The sequence below is a fragment of the Lynx canadensis genome, chromosome B2 (genome assembly GCF_007474595.2).
Source record: "Lynx canadensis isolate LIC74 chromosome B2, mLynCan4.pri.v2, whole genome shotgun sequence".
Lineage (NCBI taxonomy): Eukaryota > Metazoa > Chordata > Mammalia > Carnivora > Felidae > Lynx > Lynx canadensis.
In genome coordinates this window covers 63,566,483-63,593,300 of record NC_044307.1, presented here as the reverse complement: position 1 = coordinate 63,593,300, position 26,818 = coordinate 63,566,483, and the positions used below count along the sequence as shown (strand labels likewise).

Sequence of the window (26,818 nt, the reverse complement as noted above, 5' to 3'; positions counted from 1 at the left end):
AAGTGAGAGATGCTTGGAGTTTATAGTAAGTCATTTCTTTCCCAGCTGACACCCACCATCACCTGTCACGTTACAAGCGATTTGGCCAGCAGGGCCTGGAGGGTTTATCTGAAATGCCTTCCTCCCAAGCTGGGTGGTGATGTTTGAGTTTCACAGCCACAGAGACTCTGAAATCTCACCCTTTTTGTGCTTACTAAGCGGATTCAGACAGATAGATCGTTAATGGGAAAACAAAGCTTCGATGACTCTCTAGTAATCATATGTCTGTTATGATTAGCACTTGTTCATCATGACATTGTAAATGACTTCCCATTGAAAACAAGCCCTTCTACTATATGACATTCAGATAACAGAAATGAAGGATGGACTAGAGAAGCCACACTTCAGAAAGACTTTGAAAGTAACTTTTTCAGGTGTTTCCATCCAAAAAAAGCAAGGAGGAAAGAAAGAAAGAAAGAAAGAAAGAAAGAAAGAAAGAAAGAAAGAAAGAAAGAAAGAGAGGGAGGAAGGAAGGAAGAAGGAGAGAAAGAAAGAAAACAACAGAACGAATACAGACTCTAGGTAGGCTTAATAATGAAGACATAATCAAAACCAGAGAAAGAAAGAAAGAAAGAAAGAAAGAAAGAAAAGAAAGAGAAGGAGGGAGAAGGAAGGAAGAAGAAAAGAAAGAGAAAAAAGAAAGAGGAAGGAAGGAAGGAAGGAAGGAAGGAAGGAAGGAAGGAAGGAAGGAAGGAAAGAATCAACCCTGGGTAAACTTCACGCCCAAGAGGTCCTCTGAAAACTGGTGTCCTTCCTGAGTCTAGGGGTTTGGCTTCTGCCTCAGGATCATTTACACCTAACTGAAAGCTGTGATTTTCCTAGTGGCATATATTCAGCTGTTTGGGGTTTTTCCCCCCTAGAATGTAATGCTATTGCTCTCACACCTTCACTTTATTTTAGACAGCTTTATTGAGGTATACCTGTGGTACTGTGGCTTCTCCTCAGATCTTCCAAATTATTCACCTTTCACTTTATTTTTATCAATAAAGTTCAAGCTCCTTAGGCTGGCACAGAAGTCCTCTCTAGAACAGCACCTCAGTCTGCCCTTGCAGCCTCCTCTATCTCGCAGACACTCTGCTCACCTGTGTTCACTACCACAACACGGGATTTCTTACCATTCTTCAAACTGTCTTGACCTTTAAATGATACTCTCTCTAACTACCGCATACTGGCCCCCGCCTCACCTGGCAAATTCTTCTTATGGTTCAAGCTTCTACTTCTCACATCTTTTGTGAAGCTTTCCCTGGTTCCCTCGAAATGGCTTCATCTGTTCTTCATCTTCATCTACATACATACATCTAAAGATTGCAACTATATTCCACAATAGCTAATTGTTGACATATCTATCTTTGCAGACAGAAATAACGCCAGGGATCATGTCTTTATTTATCCTTAAATCCTCAGTGCCTGGCACATAGTGAGTCTTCAGTGTCATTTAGGAATCAAATGAAATACTTTGTTAGAATTTCTTCATTCACTGCCATTAAAGCTGAATTGAGAAATAATAGGGAGAGTATATTATAAAATATTTTTTCTGTATACCTTGTAAGCAAAGGGAATTTTATACTCTTATCATGGGTAAATTAGAAGATAGATAGAAATGTAAAGATAATAGGGAGGAATGCCTAATCCATATGTCTATGAGCTTTGAGTCCCATAGAAAAAAAGAATGTCAAGAGTTGATTTGATTAATTTATTCAATATAATGTGATGCTTTATGCCTTGGACATGGCCTTGAGGTCCAGGGGACAGTTAGAGAGAGGATCACTGAACCCACGTCTTCACTCTCCAGAGCATACACACACACCCCACTTAGCTATAAGCCACAGAGCAACTCAGGCACCTGAGGACTGAGGTTAAGCAGCCATGAGTAAGGATTGGCTAGGGCCCAATAGAGTGGCATTTTCGTGGAGAGGTCTCCCAACAAACACAGGGGTGACATGCAGAAACAAGGAGATTAGAACACAAGGATAAGAGTATACTTTCTTTTGAACATAAGCACATGTGCAAAACTCTTCGGGCTCCCCAAAATAACAAGATGTGTTTTTAAGAGGGGACTGAGGTTCCATAGCTGTGCAGGTAGAGTAGGAATCATAACAGTGTAGGCACTGATGTCAATATGACATCATTTGAACCGAATAGTAATGGGACCTGGGAACATTTGGATTATCTGAGCCAGAATGAGATTAGCACTACATGAAAAGTATACTGAACTACAAAAAAGAAGGAGGAGGAGGAGGAGTAGGAGGAGGAGGAGGAGGAGAAGAGAAGAAGAGGAAGAAATTTTGCCTGAGGATATCAGTGAGGGCTGTATCTAGAAGGTTGAGCATGTACTGAACTTTCTAGGATATGTAAGATTCAAATTGGCCAAAATGATGGGCAGAACATGACAGACAGAGAGAAACAGGTACAGAAAGGCAGTGTAGAGAGATACTTAGGTCAGGGACATTCGAGACAGGGCAGTGGACACTAGCAACTTTGAAAGAAATCTCCACAGTGTTCAAGAAGACCTGGTCAGTGGGGTGCCTGGGTGGCTCAGTCAGTTAACCAACCAACTTCAGCTCAGGTCATGATCTTGCAGTTCCTGAGTTTGAGCCCCAAAATGGGCTCACTACTGTCAGCCTGTCAGTGCAGAGCCTGCTTCAGAGTCTCTGTCCCCCTCTCTCTGCCTCTCCCCCTGCTTGAGCCATCCTAAATATAAATAAATGTAAAAAAAAAAAAAAAGAACTCCTGGTTAAATATGAGGGGGCTAAGGGATGTGTGAGGAAGTAAAAGTGGTCAGTAACATTATTCCTTTGGGAAGTTTGGGAGTGAAAGGGACTGTCAAGGGAAAAAGTTTCTAGAACAGCGAAGGATTAAGTATATATTTGTAGACTAAGAGGCCAGGATACTGTGGAGAGGGACATTGAAAACAGAAGAGCAAAGGAGATCATGGGTGGATCAAGATATTAAAGGAGGCTGACAAGGAGAAGATTAAGAGCACAAGTGAAGGGGTTAACCTTTGAAACCAGGAGGGTCGCCTCTAGAAAGGACAGCTGAAGCAGGAAAATTCTGAAGTAGAGAGCAGAGGTTGAGATGGTTCAAATAAGAGGAATACCTTGGGTGCAAAAGATCTGGTCAATTCAATCTCATATTCAGCCAACCAGATGTGAATTCTACATGGCACTACCACACATGTCCGTATTAATTGAAATTTTCACTGAACTTGTGATTGTTTCTAAATTGCATGGATATAGCCATGGTGAGAGGAATGATTAAAGTCAATTATTTCAATATATTGCTTTTTAGCTTAAAATTATAAAAATTTCACCTAACCTGGAACAAATGTACTTTAAGAAATGTAAGTGTTAACTAAAATGAGGCAATAAGAGCACCTGGGTGGCTCAGTCGGCTGAGCATCTGACTTTGGCTCAGGTCATGATCTCATGGTTTATGAGTTCAAGCCCCATGTCAGGGCCAACAGCTCCGAGCCTGGAGCCTGCTTCGGATTCTGTGTCTCCCTCTCTTTCTGCCCATTCCCTGCCTCTCTCTCAAAAATAAATAAACATTAATTTTTTTTTTTAATGAGGCAATAGACAATTTGTACCAAGCTTATTTGAGTCACACAAAATAACATAAGCAGCTTTTGGCTAACCAGGCTTATTTTCTGATTACCTTTGCTGGTTAAGTTGAAGGAATTGAAATGATAATAAATCAATGGTTTATTAGCCAACACAATTATTCTTCCTTGATGGACATACATTTCAAAGTTTATCATTGAAATCAAAATTGTACATCACTGATTCTCTGTCTCAGAATGAAGATTACACTATCCAATGTTATTTTATTAAACACAGATGGTTTGCTCAATCTACAAAAAAATCTGTCAAGTTCTTATAACGTTATTCTTAAGCACTAGTATAACAAAACATCAGCATTACTACAGTCAATTTTCTGCCTAATTTATAAACTTAAGATCATGCTTAAATTTAGGTTTACAGCCATTGTAAAAGCAATACATTTGCAACCACCTAAGGTTAATAACTAATTAATCCTCACAGCATTTTAATGGGTCACATAAGATTAATGGTGACTTGAGGGACGTGCTTATGTGCCTTCTTTCTTTTCTATACTCTGAAAACCTGCACTGCACACTCCACAGATACATACTCACAGCCCCCATCCAAGCCAAAGCTCTGCTGTCTCTTAGGAGATTAGATTTATTGAATAGAAAAATAAGTGAAGAAAGAAGAAGAATCAAATATATAATCTAACAATAGTAGATTAATCAATGCCTGTCAAATTAGCCCGAGTAATTACCAAAGTAAAACACCTTGATTTTATTACTTTATGATGACATTTGCATTATTATGACTTCTAAGTAGTATATTTAACTGGCACCTTACTATTCTCAAAGTAACTGCCATAAGGACATTTTAAGGTAAGATAATTTCATACAATTAGCCATAATAAAATAGGAAATCAGCTCTAAAGATATCCTGTTGAACACTGTACCTATAGTCAGTAACAATACCCTGGACACTTAAAAATGTGTTAAGAGGGTAGATCTCATGTTAAATGTTCAAATGAAACATATGAACAAATGAAATGAAATAAAATAAAATAAAAATAAAATAGATATGAATGTTGTAGAATCTATACACATATAATCAATTACTGACATTTTTTACCTTTCCCCAAACAATATTGAATTATATGAAATCTGAAGGAGAAAAATCACAACTTTTTAAAATTTGATGATGATAATATTAAATGTTTCCAAAATTGGTAAATGGAAATACTAAACTGATAATATTTCATATTATATTACATTTTAGTAGCCATTTCTATACAAAGCAATTTGTTACTGGAATATATTAACATCCCTAAATTTGCTAGAAAAAAGTAACATTGATTCTTAAGATAGGTTCTTGTGATGGAGATGTAAATATTTCCAGGCATCCTTAAAATCTGTCTAATCATACTCTTAAAATTCTGTTCTAGGGATGCCTGGATGGTTCAGTCAGTTAAGCATCTGACTCTTGATTTTGGCTTAGGTCATGATCTCACAGTTCATGGGATCAAGCCCCATGTGGTGTTCCATACTGACAGCATGGGGCCTGCTTAAGATTCTCTCTCCCTCTCCCTTTACCCCTCCCCTTTCACTCTCTCTCTCAAAATAACATTTAAAAAAATTCTGTTCTAATATATATAATTTGGCTATATTGTATGATTTAAAGAATTCAGTAATTGTGAACCTATAAGGCTTTTCTTTTCATCTTAAGAATATTGGACTTGGGCACCTGGGTGGCTCAGTTGGTTGAGTGCCGAACTTCAACTCAGGTCATGATCTCACAATTTGTGAGTTTGAGCCCCATGTCAGGCTCTGTGCTGACAGCTCAGAGCCTGAAGCCTGCTTCGGATTCTGTGTCTTCCTCTCTCTCTGTCCCTCCTCCAATCACACACACTCTCTCTCTCTCAAAAATAAAAAATTTAAAAAAAAATTAAAAAAAAAGAGTATCAGACTTAAAGGCTCACCTCACATTTTTGGTATGGCAAACTACAATTGAGGAAATACATAAAACTTATGTGTAACAGTCATTCAATCTCATACTAACAGCTGGACAACTTTTTAATTAAGTCACTTTTCCTTACATGGGAAAGTTCTTATCTACAGAATGATAGGATGGCCCAAATGAAAATCCAAGGGACGTATAAATAATAATTCCCTATATTTTTATGGAATTGTGAAGTAATCCTCCTGAAACATTCAAAGATTAGAAGCTTCAGTGCGAGAGTTCTAAACATAGTTTTTAGAGCCACAGATTTTAACTGGTTTTGAGAGCTTGGAGAGGTCCCAAAGAGCAATAAAAGTGAAAGATGAGTTAGAAAACCTGTCCTTATGAGGGAAAGACTGAAAAACAGCTTTGTGTGAGATGCTAAAGGAAGTTTACCCTTTATGAGGAAATGGGTGGTACTGTGTCCCATGGCCCGTGCTTGATGATAGAAGGCAACACATCTCAGCTCCTTGATCAAGGCAAGAGAAAAGTGCAGTTTTTCCTTGTGCCATGTGTCTCTCCAGCAGGATCCAGAAGGCAAGACTGGACCCACATTCTTTCACCATTGTAATCTGAGAGCCTAGCAGAGTCCACAGTGAACTCAATAAATGCTTTTTGAATAAAAGAATGAGCTCCACACTACCTCGTATTCATTACAGTGACTTATTGAATGCTACCTTTTATTCACCTGTTAACAGAACAGAAACATTTCAGGAACCTTACTTATGTAGTAAGCTACTGCTTTTACTTGTAATTGCTACAAGCTTTTAGTTGAAAAAACAAAACTTAATGACAAAAGTTTTAAATGATAATGTCTAATGCTACCGAAGATACTGGGTATTATACAGAAGGATAAAACAATGATGAAACATAATTAGAAGTATATATCAAGATCTCTAAAAATGAACTAGTAATTCCACTGAGAAAAATCAATCTTATGGAAATAATTCTAAACACAGAGAAAAATAACCTTCCTGGATGTTGTGATGTTATTTATAATGATAAAATCTGGAAGTAACATAAAGGTCCATGTAGAAAAGACATGAGCATAGGGTGAATCATTCAACACTAGCACAGACAAGGTATAAATCATGCTTTAATATACAAAACAGCTTTCCCCATACTTAGGATTGTTTCTAAGGGAACTGTTAAGGTTCAGAGAACTCAAATAACTCCTAAAAAAAACAACTACCCATCTTCCAAATATATAATTTGGGGTTTCCTCCTTGTGGAGGATTATTATGTTTATAAAAACATAAAATGAAAATGAGAATAGCTCCTATGAGCTCTTTTTTTTTTCCACGTAAAGCTGTGAAAAGAAATAGCCCTTGTTTCCAGAGAGTAATCATCAATTTAATGAAACAGAGAGAGAGAAGATTCCTCTTCACTGGAGATTTATTTCTTTGTAACGAAAGCAAAGGGGACCATACGTGTCGATTATGCCACTGTGTCTAGCCACACTATTCAAACTCATAAAAACTTATTAATCTGTGTTGATTATTGTTTTTCACACATAGCCTCATGTACCCTCATTCTTAGGAACTGGTTCAGTGGCAAAAGATACCAGCTCATAGGAATCATTCCGAATAAGAGAGACAACAGACTGGAAACACGCATCAGCACTCCTGTCTCGCCTCTTTCACTAATGGATCATAGCATTCTAATTGGCTGAATCTAATAATGGCCTCAGAATCCTTCTCAACACAGTATTCCAGATAGCCACTAGCTATCAATCATGGAACCTCAGAGATAAGGCTTTTTACCATCCTTGAAATCAACAAATCAGGGTAATTCACTTCCCTGGTATATTTGAAATCAGATGATTTCCTCATTGGCCAGTCAAAATAAGAGAGTGTTGCCCCTTCAGAATTAACAATATGTGGGAATTCAACATTTATCAACCCTTCTAAAATATTCAACTGCTAAGACATTTTTATTTAGTTATTTGGGACATTTTTATTTAAAACATGTTTCTATAGAAACAACTAATGAAAGAACTGTATTATACCAAGAAAATAAGGTGCTCTGTAGTATATGCATGTTTTGTGTATGTTTTCTCTCAAAATTTCACCATTTTGCCCTTATAATTGCCAAAACACAATTTAAAGATAATCAGAGTATGATCACCTGGGATATATAACTCTCAATATGTACAGAAATAATGAATTATTTCTTTTGCACAACCAAGGGTACTTGTTGTAGATACAAGAAGCCAAGGAAATGAATCTTTTAAAGCCCACAAATACTTTCATTTTCTATCCCAAGGAACACTGAGGAAATGGACACAAATTTAAAGTAAAAGCAAATACATAAAGTCCCTCAAAGTTCCTTGAGCATGTATCACCATTAAGTGTACAATGTTTATTCGAAGGGCCCCTGCAAAAGTAGCCCTTGGGATTCCCGCATTAAGCCAGGCTCAAGGCACTGAGGGTGCCCAGTAAGTATCTGACCAACACATTTTTTCAATCTCTCCCCTCATGAATCTCACCTGGAAGATGACAGAACTATAAAAAAAATCTCAGACACAGAGAGAATCCTCATTTTTCACATAAAATAGCATCTGCCTTTTCCTATGCTGATTCTGCAAGGCAGCTTATTTACAAATACATAAATAGCTGCAACTTTACTCCAGTCTTATTGAAAAATCAAAATGGCATCATGCAAGAGAAGCATCCTAGCATACTTGGCTCAATGAGTGAAATGTAAATGGAGATGAGCCAAGCTACTTGACACTTGCTAGTCAGCTTAAGCAGATACCCTCCAGTTTCCTGTAGTGGAGGTCCCAGGGTTCTGCCTGTAGAGCCAGGGAATTTACTTACATTGATAGCCCAGAGATCACACAATGATTTAGAGCTAAAGGTTGGAAAATAAATGTCAAGTTGTGGCTATATCTATTATCACACATATCAAAGGGGAATAGCATTGCCTAAATGTGGCAGGAAATTTTCCAACGTAACTACTTAAAATCAGCTACATCTTCTTATATACAGTTCCAATGAATTTTAAAAAGTTTTCACTCCAATCCTTTAGCCACCTGGGCAGAATTAGAGGAATTTAAATTGTCAGGAAGAAGGCAGGAGAGAAAATGCACTTTAATTTTTATAACAGAATTTATTGCCTTTCTTAAATTCTTTAATCAAGGTTATCTACTACTAGTTTAAAATCATATATATATATATTCATATACATGTTACATATTGACTTTATGTATCATATACATATGTGTGTACATATATATACATTCATATATATGTTACATATTGACTTTATGTATCATAAAGTCATGTATCATATACATGTGTGTGTATATATATACATATACACATTCATATATATGTTACATATTGACTTTTCTTTACTGGATATGAATACCTAAACATGGGACTGCTGTTCTCTGAGTGTTTAATGCCTGTATGTGAAGCCACCTAAAAGTCACCCATAACAGTACAGTCATATCTGCTGAAGTGCCCTGCCTGACAATCACCCATTATATCCCCCAATATCAGATCACTCTTTTCCTTAGCACTCTTATTTCTTACAAATTAATGAGCAGTTTAATTTTAAGGAACCATATCATTAAACTAAAATCATCTTAAGAATCACAAAATAGAAGGTTTTAACTTTTCTCAAGGAAAAAGTTAGCTAGGGACCTAGTTTAGACAGAGAATCTGAAGATAGGCAACAAGATAATTAATGCTATCTCCCTTTGAGAATCCAAATGCTAAGATTCTCAACAACCTTTTCTGGTAATTTAAATGTTAGGCTACTCATCAAGAAGTGAAAACATCTATATATGTTTTCACACAAAAACATCTGTGTTGTATATTAAACCAGAGTTTTAATGCTTATTTCACTGCAGTGCATTCATAAACTGGAATGTTCATCTTGGACTCAAAGACTAAATATCATGATCATATATGCTATATCTGCCTTCCTGATGACTCAAGCTTTTTGAATTACTATGTGTCCATCCTCCAACTGTATGCAGACCATATGGGGAATTTTTATTGCCCTGTATAGTTGCTGACCAACTGTCAGTATTTAAATGGTACATAATACCTTTTTTTTTTTTAATCTCAGGTTTATCGGTAGAAAAAGAATAAGAAAGATAAGAAAGAAAAAGTTTGGGAAATCAATTCTGAAATGAAATGTGTATCAAGACCATCTTATAATGATGTTATCATCTTACGTTATTATGTACTCTACACCTTATATAAAAGGAATACCTAAAGGCTAGGTTCTTTTGTTTTATTTTATCATGAAGCATAGTAAACGTAGAAAATGGTTACAATAAATATCAGTCTCTTGTCTTGAAATCTACACTGCGTCTTCTGTTTTAAGGTTCACATTTTTAAATTTAACTTTGGTTATATCTACTTTAAACATAAATAATACTTCTTCAAAATGGTTTTAATTACTATTCTGCAAAGACTATGCCTATATCTGTATGGGTGAATGGCATTTATACCATAGGATAGGATCAGATTCCAAAGATTATTAAAAACAACAAATATACAAACAGCCCACTTACCACAGCATTCAAGTGAGTATGACACCATTGAGAAGATTTTTTTTTATTTTTTAAACAAATTATTTGAAATTTTCTTAGAAAATAGTTCATGTAATATTATTAAAATGTAAAGAAAAATTTACTTACATGGTATCTCTAAAAAGAAATGCACTTCCCAATTTGAAACAGGTTTTATCACCTTCACAAAATGCACGTCTCAGAGAAAAGCTCTCTCCTAGGTCAAAACCTATAAAATGTAACAAGTGATTTAATCCAGCAGTTTTGTTAAAATTAGGAAACTCACAGAGATATTGATTTTTAAATAGGATTTTTTGTCGTCCTTATCTATAGACTGATTTATTTCAAATAACACCCTGTTGTTTGGGCTCAGCAAAATTTCTTGATTTCATTTTTCTCCTTGTAGGCTACAGAAGTATAAAATATGTTGCAAAAGACTCAAATGTTAATTTTCTTTGACTTAGGAATTATCTTAAGAAAATAATCATAGTAGCTCATTGTAGCAGCTCTGATGTCTAAGACAGGAAATTAGTTAACTAAAAAATATTACAGAGGCTTCTGGGTGGCTCAGTCGGTTAAGCATCCGACTTCAGCTCAGGTCATGATCTCACAGTTTGTGAGTTCGAGCCCCGCGTCGGGCTCTGTGCTGACAGCTCAGAGCCTGGAGCCTGCTTCACATTCTGTGTCTCCCTCTCTCTCTGCCCCTTCCCTGCTCATGCTCTGTCTCTCTCTGTTTCAAAAATAAATAAAGATTAAAAAAAATATTACTGCAATTTAGTTGAAATTTAAGCAGTCCTGTTTTAAAAAAAAATCATGCCTTAGAAGAATATATACTGATGTGGGTAAATGCTTTGATTTCAAATTCAAAATATGTATCATGATTATGTATGTGTGTGAGAGAGAGGGAGAGAGGGAGTGAGGGAGAGAGAGGAAAGGAAGACAGAGCAAGGAAGATAGGAATGTTATACCAAAATAGGAATCATGGCTATATTTGGGTAGTGAGATCTTTTATTACTAAATTTTCTTTTCTTTTTTCAAAATTTCTACAATGGATACAACTTCTATGATTTTAAATAACTTTTTTTCTCCAAGAAGTTGGGTTGTTGTTAGTTAATATAGTACTCTGCTCTTTTTTTCTACATCATTTATCTTCCTTCTTTTTATTTTCTTATACTGATGTTACCAGCCTAAATTATACTGTCAAAGAATCACTTGTGATAAACTCCACATGTGCTGATAATTTTATACAAAATGCTTCTTTGCAAAGGATGATAAAGCTCACCTGACACTTCAAGTTTATCTCTGTTGTCCTGTGGAAACTGATGTCCCTCTGTTCTCAGTACAGGACACTGTTTTTCTATTAAAAAAAAAATTGAAGATTTGCACTGCATTTGTCATCAATTTTTTCAATAAGTTTGAATCAGACAATACAACTAGAAACTTAAGATAAAACGAAAATAATAAGCAATTTTGTTAAATTTCTATAGATTGGGGATAAGAATATTACCCCCCTCAGAGTATCTGTGAGTTTGTGAGGGTTACATGTGCCTGGTGCAGAGTGAATGCTTGTGTTAGCTATCATTACTACTACTGCTATATTACTCTAATTTTCTAATTGTTGCTATACACTTTTGACATTAGGAAATCAGCTTTAACGTCATTAAAATTTCATATGCAAAATATATTCTAATATTCAAACAAATGAACTGCTACTATAGTTGAACACAAATTTGATTCAACTTTTCTTGTCAGGTGATACTACACTTTAGAGAAGGGGACTACTATGGACTGAGGGTGTCCCCCCAAAATGCATATGTTGAAGCTTTGATCCCCAATGAGGTATTATTTAGAGGTGAAGCCTTTGGGAGCTAATTAGGTTTGGACGAGGTCATACAAGTAGAGCTCTCATGATGGAGCTGGCATCCTTAGGGGATGGAGAAACAATATCTCCTCCTTTCTCTGCACCATATAAGGACACCAGGAAGGGGGCCCTCACCAGCATCTGGCCATGTTGGAACCCTGACCTGAAGTTTCCCAGCCTCCAGAACTGTGTGAAATTAATGTCTATTCTTTAAGCCACCCAACCTAGGACATTCCTAGAACAGCTTGAATTGACTAAAGCAGCAACACAGATGGAAATTATCACAATAAAATTACAAAGCAAAGACATCTGCCATACAAAAGTGGCCTATACTTTTAAAAATTAGATAAAATCATTGAGAAAGTACTAATTATGTGCTAAGGCACCTAATGAAACTTAAAAAATAAAAGGTAAAATTAGTCTCTACTTACAGTGAATGCATACATTCAATACTACCACAACACCTTAATAAAGTAATATATATGCATGCATTAGCTTTTTGTTGTCTGGGATATGCTTAAATCTAATTCAGGCTAGATTCTATGAAGGTTATCGTCAATTGTGAGAAAAATGCAGCAAATTTTTAGAATATGCCAAGGTAACTATATAACTGGACAGATATTCTAAAAATAATTAATTAACTATTATGGCATCACACAATCACATTCTTAATTCTCCAAGTCTAAAATCCTGGTTGAGTTTATTGACCTAAAAGTGTTTTTTTTTTAAATACAATTTGTCAAATTGGCTTCCATACAACACCCAGTGAGGGAGATAAACTGCTTAAAACTAAATTGCTTGCTTGCTCTCTGGAAAGTGGAAAGTACTGAATCTCAGTTCAACTACTCAGCTCCTCAGCCCTTCATTTAACAAATGTATCGTGAACTTCAGGGGTGGTGACAGAGCATCATCTAAATATATTTAACTAAAAGAATGAATCAGATTCTAAATAGTGCTGTCACTTAATCAGATTTAAAAGCTGCAATACAAACACGTGAAATTGTAGTACTGAATAATCTCAGAGATTACTTAGCTACTTTGGAAATTCCTATTTCAGAAATATTAACATGATTGCAGATCTGGATAAATAGTAAAATTGGATATTTTGTAAACTTTGCCAAATTTTTAAATCTGAATTCATAGTCATTTTTATAAAAACCAAGCATCTCCTCAAGATCTCTGTACTGAAAACTAGAGAACATTGCTGAGGGAGATTTAAGGCCTAAATAACTGAAAGGTTAAACCAACTATTTACACTGGAAGACTCAATATTTCTGAGATGTCAATTGTCAGTTTTATCTCTAGAATCAGTATAATACCAAAGGGTTGTGTGGGTGAGCGTATGTGTGTGTGTGCAAGAAACTGACAAGCTGATTCTCGAATTTATATGGAACAGCAAGAAAACTAGAATAGTTAAGACAAAATTCAAGAACAAGCCAGACAATTACACTATCAGATACCAGAAATTTCTATAATGTGGTATTGGGACACATATAAAGAGATCAAGGGAACAGAGTAGAGTCCAAAACAGACCTGAGAACATGTGGTCTTCTTATTTACCACAAAGGTGCCACTGTAATTCAGTGGGAAAAGGATTGTTTTTCCAATAAATGTTTCTGGGTCAACTGGATCTCCATATAGAAAAACACTAAACCTTGATCCTTACCTCACACCATGCAGAGAAATTAATTACAGATGATATTAGACCTAAATGTGAAATGTAAAACAATAAAGGGCTACAGAAAGACATAAGATCTTCACAAACTTGGAGTAGTAAAGATTTCTTAAGGGGACACCGAAAGCACCAATTACAAAAAATTGATAAATTGGAATTCATTAAAATTAAAATATTTATCAAAGGACATTAAAAGAGTGAAAAGGAGCCACAGACTATTGCAATATGTCTATCCAATAACATATCATAACCAGAATAAACAAGAACTCTCATAAATCAAGAAAAAAAGACTAAAAACTCTGTTTCGAAAACTCACAAAAAATCTAAACACTTCACAAAAGTGAAGATCCACGTTCCCAACCTACATGTGAAAATGTGCTCGACATCATTCGTAATCTAGGAAATGCAAAGTAGGACCACGATCAGATCCCACTAAATGGCCAAAAATTAAAGAACTGACAGCACCAAGTTTTGATGAGAATGTGGAGCAAAAGAACTCCCCCACATGGTTTGTGAGAGTGGAAATCAATGCAACCACTTCAGAAAACTGACAGTGTTCGCTAAAGCTAAATACACATGAACTCTATGACTTAGAAATTCAATGGCCCAAGAAAAATGAGCATAAAAAAATGAGTGTAAATATCCCTTTTAGAAGAGAATATTCATTTGTAGCATTACTCATAATAAGATAAAAATGGAAACCCAAATGTTCACTGACAAGGGAATAAATGAATAAATTGGGGTATATACAATGAAAAATTGTATACAATAAAAAAGAATAAACTTCTGACACATGCAACAACTTGAATGCATCTCACAGATACATTATTAAGTAAAAAGAATACCATTCCCAAAAGAATACAGACTGTATAATCTCATCTATATGAAGTTCAAAAGACTGTACCACTAACTAATCTACGTCTGAGTACTGGTTACCTTGGTGGGATATTACCTGAAAGAAGATAGAGGAAAGCCTTCTGGGGTTCTGGAAACGTTCTATAATTTGGTCTGAGGGGCAGTTACACATTTGTCTAAATGTGTATGTAAAAATAGACACAGATGTCTAAATGTGTATGTAAAAAATTCACTGCACTATGCATCTAAGATTGACGCTTTCTATGTGTAGTACCTCATCAACATGAGGAAAACAGCATGTCTGTAAGAAACTAAGCTAAAAATGATTCCTGCAAAACAAAACTGAAATTCTAATCAAATTTTTATAATGAATTTGAATGACTATATGACTGTAATAAATGAGATTAATTTTAAACTCTCCACAACATATGTAGGGAAAGCCCAACAGATGATTGACAAAACAAGTCTCACGACAGCAGAAAGGGAGTTTCTACTATGATACTTTCATCTTAAGGGGTCTGTTGGCCTACCATCAACTTGGAAACAATACATGTCTGTCTTAAATTCTTCTAAAGACTTAATGAACATATGATGATGTCAAAGTAATAAACCTGTCACTTTGAAATGAATGGAATTCAACATTTCCAGCAATATTCATGAAAGTAAGTCTCCACTAAAATCTTTAGTTTATGAAAATCAAATGTAGCTTCATATATTTAGAGCATGTGTTTTATTGTGAAAACCTGAACAAAATAAAGGAAAACTAAATGTTAATTATTTGGGGGTAAGATTCAAGGTGCCATCATCTGAATGCATGAGTCTTAGGGATCCGTTGCATACAAATGGCAAAGCAGTAGATGTGGCTCTCACAAGTTGGCTGTATTATTTTCTATAAATATTGACACATATATTTTAAAATAAAGTAAAGCACACTTTTTGAGTGAATGTGCATATACCTTAAAGAACAACTGATAAGATCCAAATGTCATCCCAACAGGTAGACAGAGAAGAATCATTGCAGCAGTGTCACTGCAAAGGCTCTCTGGAATGTTCCAAAAGTAATTACTACTAAAATTTCACCATGAAACATGCACTACTTGGGGACCCTTAATCAACAGACCTTTTGAAGAACAAATGCAAAGGTTTTTGACAAATTCATTCTAAGATATTGTTAGTGATTATCAGACCCACCTTCCTCCTGAACTGGCTTGAAGGACCTGGGCAGCTCACGGGATCGGAAGGATATTCAAAGGAGGGCGTCTAGGTCTGATATGGGTAGATTATCTAGATTTTACCTTGATTATGTGCCAAAAAAATACATACTTTTAAAAAAATATTTTACTCTCCTATCTCTCTAAAAATTAGAATCCTGAGGACCTAAGAACAAATTATTCATGAAAAGTTAGACAACTTTGCCCCAGATCACCTAGTGACTCAATGGCGAAGTTGAAATAAAACCCATTTCCTGTAAGAAATAGGTTCTTTCCTAAGAAGTCAGACAACTTTTTCTCTGTATTGAACACTGCTTCTTAAAACCACATTCTAAACAAAGTAAGAGTATCTATGACACTCCATTCTTTAGTAGAAATGCATTTTGTTCAGGCTCTCAGTTTCAAGGGTGCTTTAAAAAAAATCCCTTGTTCCCTTAATCTCTAAATCCTTATACTGTGTTCCTACCTGCTGGCTGAACCTTCCATTATATTGCTAAGTATTCTCTTTGAGATTAGTTCACCTGTTTTTTTGAAACCTATATTTCCTATCATTGTTCTGGTATTTATTTTCTATACCCATTCACACAAAAATCTTTAGTTTAATATAGTATTCACTGAAGACATGTTGAGTTCCGCTTTCTCACTTTTTTTTTACTATTCACTGAAGGCATGTTGAATTACTTCTTTATCCTCTCAAACAACTAAGAAGCCTAGCTGGTTAAAACCCATTCTTTTAATTTTTCTTTTTTTTTTCGGCTGATTTAATACCTAAAAGATTTGTGTGTGTTGCTGATGTTCATACTGCAAACAGACTCGTCACTCTCCATGGCCACAAAGGCCTCTGGCCTTTGGGAAAAGCCAGGAGGCAAGGTTATTACTTACGCACTACGAAGACAAAAAGAATAGTCAACATTGGAGGCATGATGAAAAATAAATATAAATGCATTCTGTTACACTTCTTACAATGTGTTAAAGATTCTTAATATTAAGCTATTTATATACTGCCTTACTGATGGCAAAGAAAGAAAATATATAATTTGTCTAGTGGAAATATAAGTTATATTTTAACTTTGCTAAAGTGCACGTTTCCACACATTTGTATTTAAATAACAATGTATTTAAGGTATAATATGACATCACAATATTCACCTGTCAATTATAGAAGTCTTTAGGGAAGACATGTTACTCAAAGATATACTTTCATAAGCCTACCTGTTCACATTTCTGGGAAGGGTCCTCTAGGGCAAGGGTCAACCATCTCCCAAGAAGTCTCACAGGGCAGTATTTATTGCTTTGGTGAATTTACTAGATCCCAAGGTCTAGCCTTTGATCTCGCAAAGTTAGAAATCAGATTTTAGGGGGCACCTGGGTGGCTCAGTCGGTTAAGTGTCCGACTTCGGCCCAGGTCATGATCTCATGGTTCGAGGATTTTAACCCCACGTCAGGGTCTGTGCTGGCAGCTCAGAGCCTGGAGCCTGCTTCGGATTCCTTGACTCCCTCCCTCTCTGCCCCTCCCCCGCTCACACTCTGTCTCTCTTTGCAATGAATAAATGTTAAAAAAAAAAAAAGAAGAAGAAATCAGATTTTGGTAACATACAGAGCACAGATCGATTTCTCAGTAGTAAATGTGCCTTCACCTCCTCCTCCTCATACACCTGATTACAGTCTCCTAGTTTTTCTTGTTATTTCTGCCACCTGCCAAGCATGCCCCTTCCTTGGGACCTTGGTATATGCTTCTTTCCAGGTGTTCAAATCCCTCAGTCTTGCACAACTTTCATGTCTCTGCTTAAATGTCCCTTCATGAGGGCAGCCTTCCCTGCCCACCCTATACATAATAAACAACCTCTCCTCCCTTCATATCATGTAAGATTGCCAAATACAGAAGGAAACCCAAACAGGATGCTCATTAAATTTGAATGTCAGATAAATAACAAAGATATTTTTAGTATAAGTATATTCCATGCAATGTTTGGGACAAACTTACACTTAAAAAATTCATTATTTATCTAAACTTCAGATTTAACACAGTGTCCTATATTTTGTCCGGCAACCCTGCTCACATGCTAATACTCAGTGAGGCCAGGTATGATGGTAGCATCGATTAAAGAGGTGACAGTGGAAGATGAAAAAAGGGGAAGTAATTGAGATGCAAGAATCAACATAACGTGATAAAGGACTGAATGTAGGGAGGAAGGAGAATTGGTTTACTTAGCTGTCTGGGTAAAAATTTAGTTTCTGTAAATGAGTCCCGCTTGAGGAAGAAAAGATTTGTCAATGAATAAATTAATCTGTGGTGGAAGAGAGAAGGAGTTAGAAAGCTTAAGTTGGGGGCGCCTGGGTGGCTCAGTCAGTTAAGCATCCAACTCTTGATTTTGGCTCAGCTCGTGATCTTGAAGTTCGTGAGTTCCAACTCTGTGCTCTCAGCATGGAGCCTGGTTGGGATTCTCATTCTCTCTCTCTCTCTCTCTCTCTCTCTCTCTCTCTCTCTCTCTCCCTTCCCCACTTCCCCCCTCCACACACACACACTCTCTCTCTCTCTCAAAATAAATAAATGAACTTAAAAGAAAGAAATGTTAAGTTGGAAGTGCCATTAAGAAATTCAAATTGTTAAGTTATTGATAGATAGAAATACAGGCATGGAATTCAAAACAGAGGTCTAGTGTGTGAAGTAAATTTGGGAGTACTAGAATATAAATCATATTTAAAGCCATGAAGATGGAAGAGATTACACGCAGAATGAGTTGAGAAGAAAAGATGGGAAAGGACTACCTTCTGAGAAATCTCAACATTTCTCTCCCTCATCCATTTTTCTTGCTTTATTTTTCCTATTTCTTCATATCTTCAGAAGTACACATTCAATACATTATGGAGCTATTATTACCTGTAAAATCACAATTAAAATCTGTCTAGCTGCATAGATGTTCTATTTATCACTCTTCTTTTCTAACATGCATTAAAGAAAATTGTTTTCTTTACTTTTAGTAACAAAACCTATAACACAGAATTTGCCTCAAGATTAGAGTTGGGAACGTGAAAAGTAGCAATTTACCCAAGAGACAGAATTGGTTTCTTTTCTTTTCATAAATAGAGCAAAGAAGAACCTTTAGGTGTTTCATGCTTTTTCTAAAAAAAGACTAAAACAGACTTCCCGTTGGACTGCAGGGGAAGCAGTCCTTTTTATTTTATTGTTACGGGTTGCCCGCAGACCCCTGTACATTTCCTACTTTGACAATATCTTTGAAAAGGATTACAGAGTGTCCCAGGTTTGGAGAAAAACACTGGTTGATAAATAATAGGTAAAGATCGTTGGACCAGATTATAACAAAAATAATATGGAAAAGTGACCAAACATGAAAACAAAAAAAGTGAGAACACAGCTATTTTAACAGAAAAGTCACAAAAGATCACAAAATCCTTATAGCATCTTGTGGGTTTGTCGTCGTTGTTGTTGTTGCTTTTAAAACAAAGCTGTTCCTCCAAAGAATACCTGGTTAGGACCTATAATATTTATTTATAATTGTGAAACTTTCCTCCACTTTAAAAATTTAGGAGTTACACAGTATATTTGTCAGTTACATGGCACCACATTGAACATGAGGAATTCTTAAAAACACAAAACCCTCCATACAATAGCACACTTTCCACTCTTGAGTTTAAGAGTGCAGTGTGTTTCAATTAATAAAAGCCAAATTTCAGAATAACAGTTTTTCCTTATAATTGATAGTAAACTAGCTTTAAAAGGTATATGTGTACGGTCTAGGGCCTAAGTTTATAATCAATTCCATCTAGACACTTAACATGATGTTTTACCATAAGTAAAAGAAATGGCATTCTATCATCTCTCCTTTTATGAAGTCTGGTTTATTTTTTGTTTTGTTTTGTTTTGTTTTGGGGGGGATTTTTTTTGCTGCATTTCCTTACTCTGTTCTTCTGTTTTTATTATTTTTGATGATAACTCAGTATTTGGCCTTAGACCAGGTTTAGGAAAGTAGAAGAAAAAGAGGAACCTTTAATTACATAAACATAATACATAAAGTTCTATCACAGTGGAAAGTTTTAAGAAAATTTAATGCAAATTTTAAGATCTACACAATGTATGTTTTCAATACAATTCTCTTCTCTTTAATATGATCCTCTTTTGACAACTGAGCTGAAACCGCCACATTCAAATTATTTATCTACAATATGAAAATATATAAATATGCCTTAACTCATAATCTCAATGTAATAGTAAAACTGATAAAAGAATAAGAAATAACTGAATTCTTAATGGCTTCAAGATTTTAAAATTCAAGTTGTATTGCATCTTGCCATATTACTCTTGAATTCTATCCCAACTGGAACAATATTCCAAGCATCATTAAATATACTATAGAGTTAAAATAAAGCAATTAAAAGATTCAATTTATCCTTCGTATATTTAGGTTTAACAGTAGACTGTTGACAACTTCACAGACTCCAAAGTTGAAACCCTAGCCTCTCCCTCAGATTTGTTATATTTTATTTTTAGATGTAATCACTTCCCTCCGGTAAATGGTTAGTGACCACACACACAGGTCTGCACATGAGGAAACTAAAAAGGGAACCTTGCACTGTGAATCAGAGACACAAGACACAAGAGCCCCCTGTCAGGCCATGCCCAGCGTGTCATATTCTTCAATAATCCTTATGACAGTGCTGTGCAAACATTTTCAGTTAATTCAAATGATACCTGAAGTTAAGCAATTGCCATGGCATGTTCAGTATGTGTTGCTTCAGGAGCACCTTCTACCAAACAGCCTGATAAAAATCAACTTAATTTTTGTCTGTATTACTTTCTCTCAGTGCTTCATGTTATGTGAATCTTGTTAAGAGTTCAGATTAATTCTGAATTCACACTCCTTAGGAAAATCTTTCAGAAAGATAAATTTGGTAAAGTTAATTGGACCAGAATATATTCATTCTAGTAGTCCTACATACAATAAATAGAACCTGATTGAAGAATTGCAATACCATGGGGCACTTGGGTGGCTCAGTCGGTTAAGTGTCTGACTTCGGCTCAGGTCATGATCTTGTGGTTCGTGGGTTCGAGCCCTGCATTGGGCTTTGTGCTGGTGGCTCAGAGTCTGGAGCCTGCTTCGGTTTGTGTCTCCCTCTCTCTGTGCCCCAACTCCCGCTCGTGCTCTGTCTCTGTCTCTCCCTCTCTCTCAAAAATAAATAAACGTTAAAAAAATTAAAAAGAAAATAATTGCGATACCAAAGTTGCAAAAGCAAAACATTCAGGAGAATTCGAAATGGGGAAGTTTCAGTAGTGTAAAATGGTTAAGTTCTAATGTTGCTGCACAACATTGTGCCTATAGTTAACAATACTGAATTATATATACACTTAGATATTTCTTAAGAGGGTAGATGCCATGTTGTGTTCCTACCACGGTTTTTTAACTTAAAAAAGTTACTAAAGGCAAAAATAACAAAAAATAAATAAAATAAAATAAAATAAAAGAAAAGAAAAGAAAAGAAAAGAAAACCTGGTAGGTAAGATGCAAGATAACCAGCTAAGAAAGAAAAAAAAAAAAAGACAAAAATGTCAGCTAATACTCCCAAAGGTGAGTATTTCTACAAGTGTTTTCCTTAGACATATCATATTAGATTCACGTGGGGAGTCTGTTAAAGAAATTAATTGCTGAATCCCACCCAGCCTGTCTTGCATAATGGCAATCTCAGAGTGGGATTTAGGAATCAATACCCCAGATGATTCTTGGTCAAACAAAACTGGAAATTGATTTATTGTAGATCCTTCAAATCATTATTATTGTTAAAACCATTGATTATGCACTAGCATGTCCCTAAAACTGTGTCCACCTCAACCAAAGATTCATTTTCCTTTCTAACCAAAGAAGTCTTATCCTCTCCTTTTAAGTTGCAAATCGCATTACCTACTAATGCTTCTTAAAAGGAGGGAACAAACAAAATAACTAAAATTAACAACTCAGGCAACAGCAGATGTTGGCAAGGGTGCAGAGAAAGAGGAATCCTTTTGCACTGCTGGTGGGAATGCAAACTGGTGCAGCCACTCTGAAAAACAGTATGGAGCTTCCTCAAAAAATTAAAAATAGAACTACCCTACGACCCAGCAATTGCACTACTCGGCATTTATCCAAGGGATACAGGTGTGCTGTTTCGAAGGGACACATGCACCCCCATGTTTATAGCAGCACTATCAACAATAGCCAAAGTATAGAAAGAGCCCAAATGTCCATCGATGGATGAATGGATAAAGAAGATGTGATATACGTATACAATGGAGTATTACTCAGCAATCAAAAGGAATGAAATCTTGCCATTTGCAACTACATGGATGGAACTGGAGGGTATTATGCTAAGTGAAATTAGTGAGTCAGAGAAAGACAAAAATCATATGACTTCACTCATATGAGGACTTTAAGAGACAAAACAGATGGACATAAGGGAAGCAAAACAAAAATAATATAAAAACAGGGAGGGGGACAAAACAAAAGAGACTCATAAATATGGAGAACAAACTGAGGGTTGTTGGAGGGGTTGTGGTAGGGGGATGGGCTAAATGGGTAAGGGCCATTAAGGAATCTACTGAAATCATTGCTTCATTATATACTAACTAATTTGGATGTAAATTTTAAAAAATAAAAAATAAAGTTAAATAAAAAAAAAAGAAGATGTGGTACATAGATACAATGGAATATTACTTGTCAATCAAAAAGAATGAAATCTTGCCATTACCAATAACATGGATAGAACTAGAGTGTACTATGTTAAGCAAAATTAGTCACAGAAAGACAAATTTCATATGACTTCACTCATATGTGGAATTTAAGATACAAAACAAATGAACATAAGGGAAGGAAGCAAAAATAATATAAAAATAGGCAGAGGGACAAAACATAAGAGACTCTTAAATACAGAGAACAAACTGAGGGTTGCTGGAGGGATCTTGAGCGAGGGGATGGGCTAAATGGGCAAGGGGAATTGAGCAGGGCACTTGTTGGGATGAGCACTGGGTGTTATATGTAGGTGATGAGTCACTGGATTCTACTCCTGAAATCATTATTGAATTATATGCTAACTAACTTGGATATAAATTTTTTATTTTTTTTTTAATTTATTTTTTTTTAATTTTTTTTTCAACGTTTATTTATTTTTGGGACAGAGAGAGACAGAGCATGAACGGGGGAGGGGCAGAGAGAGAGGGAGACACAGAATCGGAAACAGGCTCCAGGCTCTGAGCCATCAGCCCAGAGCCCGACGCGGGGCTCGAACTCACAGAGCGCGAGATCGTGACCTGGCTGAAGTCGGACGTTTAACCGACTGCGCCACCCAGGCGCCCCGGATATAAATTTTTTAAAAAAAGGAGAGGACATAAAGAAATTAAGAGTCAAAACATCATCAGAGTGAACGCCCTTTGCCCTATGGACTTCCTTTTGCCATGAGTCACTTCTGATTTATTTCTCACTGAGGAAGGAAAGTGTTTTCCCCCAAAAAAGCATGACAGCCTCAGGATATCATTGATACAGTGGCAGAATATTCAAACTTTCATGTGGATTATTAGGAAATGCACCTCCTGATGAATTAATATAAAAATCACAAAGACTGGGATGCCTGGGTGGCTCAGTCAGTTAAGCGTCCGACTTCAGCTCAGGTAATGATCTCGCAGTCTGTGAGTTTGAGCCCCGCATCAGGCTCTGTGCTGACAGCTCAGAGCCTGGAGCCTGCTCCCAATTCTGTGTCTTCCTCTCTCTCTGTCCCTCCCCTGCTCAGTCAGTCTGTCTCTCTCTCTCTCTCTCTCTCTCTCTGTCTCTCAAAAATAAATTTAAAAAATGTTTAAAAAAATCACAAAGACTTACATAACACTAAGAGATTAAGATTTGTTATATCTTAGACTGTTTTTATGTGTGCTTCAAACTCAGAAGTCTCTACTAGAGCGTGTTTATACCCCTTAGCAATACTTGTTAAAGATATAGTCAAAATAGTAGGCACAGTAAGACTCATAGTTTCAGAATGCATCATCATATGTGACCACCGTCAGAATACATTATATGTGATCCTTTGCATAGGAGAGTTGAAGTGTCTCTTTGCTTAGCAAATGGCTTCTCTAGTGTGTCTAGTTTGACTTAAAAGTACATCTAAATCAGTAGTTTATACATACTCAAAGTTCAAGAAAAGTTTTCCAAATTAGGCATGTAATTATTTTTAAAAATCAGAGATGAGAGTAAATGTTTCAAACTGCCTTCAAGCCCTTTGGAAATATTTGTGAAGTTGATAATTTAATAACTGCAAATAAATATCTATTTAGTGCTAAGTGCTCTAACAACTGTTCAACTTTTGTACATTTCATCTGAGATACTATAAAACTTGCTTAAACTACATTTCCTTTTATATCTCCTAGTTTTCACTTTTCCCTAATTAAGACTGGTTAATCCTAATTAGTGATAGACATATGTACTTCTAACTTATGACAAGGGGTAAAAGAAGAAAAGTACATGCAGAGAATCACACACATATATTTATATTTGTAAATATCAATGAAAGGAAGGAAAGGCTATTTAGACTAATATAAAATGGGAAAATGAGGTGATTTTAGAAATTCTCAATGTGCAAAATTAAAGGTCAATAGGAAAAAAGAATGAATTTATTTTGTACTTGTAGATTTAATCTATGGCCTCCTTAACCCCAACAATTTACTTCGATGAGTTTTAAAAATAACTTGAAGACTATAAATAACATTTGGTGACTGGACAAAAGAGGTGGCCTGGATACCTGACTTGTCCCTGACCGTCACGGAAGTGGAAGCAGGAAGCAGAAGCATTGCCATCCAGAGCCAAAGTTTCCAAGAGCCAGCATGCCTCATTGTGCCTCGAAACCATGTGAACAAGTGGCTGCAGGTCTGCAACAAAACAAAATACTGGAATTGAGCTTACAATTCCTTTCATCATTATCTCTAGAAAATCCTCATCACCAAAGAGAACACAATAGATTTTTACACTACATAGAATTATATAATTGGATATATGATTATATATGTAGTTATACATAATTTATCAATATACACCCTAGTGTGTATGAAAAAGTTCCAAAAATATTTTCAGATTACTTCCTAATTATCAATGTCCACACAGCCTCTTATAACTTAAATTTTCTCTTCTTTTCATGTGTTTTTTAAAGCTATACCACTTTAAAATGATTTTATGTATGCAATTTAGAAATATAGACATATATATACACATATATATACACACACACACATATATGCATACACATATATATGTGTGTGTGTATATATATGTATATATATATAAATGTATATATATGTGTATATATATATATAAATGTATATATATGTGTATATATATATATATATATAAATGTATATATATATATATATATATATATATATATTTCTAAATCCTGGTAAAATACACCTAACATAAAATCTAAAATCTTCATCACTTTTAGGTAGAATTAAGTACCTTCATATTATTGTGTAATCATCACTATCATCCATAATTTCTCATCTTGCAAAACTGAGACTCTATAACTATTGAACATTAACTCCCCATTTCTCCCTCCCCAATCCTTGGCAACTACCACTCTACTTTCTGACTCTATGATTTTGATTACTCTAGGTAACTCATATAAGTGGAATCATACAGTATTTATCCTTTTGTGACTTCATTTCATTTAGCATAATACCCTTAAAGTTCATTCATGTTGAAGCATATGTCAGAATTTCCTTCCTTTTTATTTTAATTTTTTAAGTTTATTTATTTATTTTGAGAGAGAGAGAGAGAGAGAGGGAGAGAGAGAGAGAGAGAGCGAGAGAATCCCAAGCAAGCTCTGCTCAGCATGGAGCCAATGCAGACTAGATCCCACAACAGTAAGATCATGACCTGAGCTGATATCAAGAGTCCAGTGGCTAACAGACAGCCACCCAGGAGACCCCAAAATTTCCTTCCTTTTTTAAAGCTGAATAATATTGCACTGTATATATATACCATGTTTTGTTTATCCAGTCATCCACTGATGTATACTTGGGTTGCTCCTGCCTTTTGGCTAATGTGAATAATGTTACTATGAACATGAATGTACAAATATCTGTCCAAACCCTGCTGTCAATTCTTTTAGGTACATACCCAGAAACGGAATTGCTGGATCATATGATAATTCTATTTTTAATTTTCTTAAGAACCAACATACTGTTTGCCATACCAGCTACACCATTTTATATTCCCACAAACAATGCACAACACTTCCAAATTCTCTCCATCCTCATCAACCTTATTATTATTTTTTTAATAGCAACCATCCTAATGGGTATGAGAGGGTATCTCATTATGTTTTTGATTTTCATTTCCCTAAGGATTAGTGATGTTGAAGGTCTTTTCATATGCTTATTTCCATTTGTATATCTTCTCTGGAGAAATGCCTATTAAATCCTTTCCCCATTTTATAATCTGGCTATTGTTGAATTGTAGGAGTTCTTTATATATTCTGGATATTAGTCCCTTTCAGACATATGATTTGCCCATATTTTCCTCCTTGTTGTGGGTTACGTCTTCACTCTCTTGATTGTGTCCTTTGCTACAAAGAAATTTACTTTTATGTCATCCAATTTACCTATTGTTCTTGTCACCTGTTCTTTTGGTGTCATCTACAATGGATTTATATTTTTACAATATAATCTTATTATTCACAATTCTATTTTCTCTTCTATATATTAGTGTTACACATTTTGTCTTAACTGATGTTACATTTTCTATAAACATAACTATGTTGTTACTGGGAGGAATAATCACTGCTACTGGAGTGATTAGTATACATACATGTGAAAAGCAATCTTTCCTTATGTTTAAAGAAAAGAATGGATATATATAATTCCTGCCTGAGCCTACCACTGGCATCATATTTAACATTAATGTGTTATCATCCATAACCATTTGTTTTTCTAAATATAGACTACTACTTTATAGGTATTACAGTAAAAGATTTAGTAAGTAGAATCCCTAAAATGGAAAACTTAAATATTACGCAAATTAATTTTATAGTGAAATAACATGAAAATAAACTGTAAGTAAAAATATAATGGCTCCTTCAGTGTAT

At 35.5% G+C, this 26,818-nt stretch overlaps 1 protein-coding gene across 1 annotated transcript in view; it reads right to left on the bottom strand.

Moving 5' to 3' along the window:
• COL19A1 (collagen type XIX alpha 1 chain) overlaps positions 1 to 24,593 on the bottom strand; it is a 342,994-nt gene extending 318,401 nt beyond the window's left edge. The window contains exons 1-3 of the mRNA XM_032593194.1: positions 24,479 to 24,593; positions 11,387 to 11,461; positions 10,234 to 10,333 (exon numbers count right to left, since the gene is read on the bottom strand). Of these exons, the coding sequence (XP_032449085.1) occupies positions 10,234 to 10,333; positions 11,387 to 11,461; positions 24,479 to 24,569 (266 nt within the window). The 5' untranslated portion in view covers positions 24,570 to 24,593. The remainder of the gene's footprint in view (positions 1 to 10,233; positions 10,334 to 11,386; positions 11,462 to 24,478) is intronic.
• Positions 24,594 to 26,818: the final 2,225 nt, after the last annotated feature.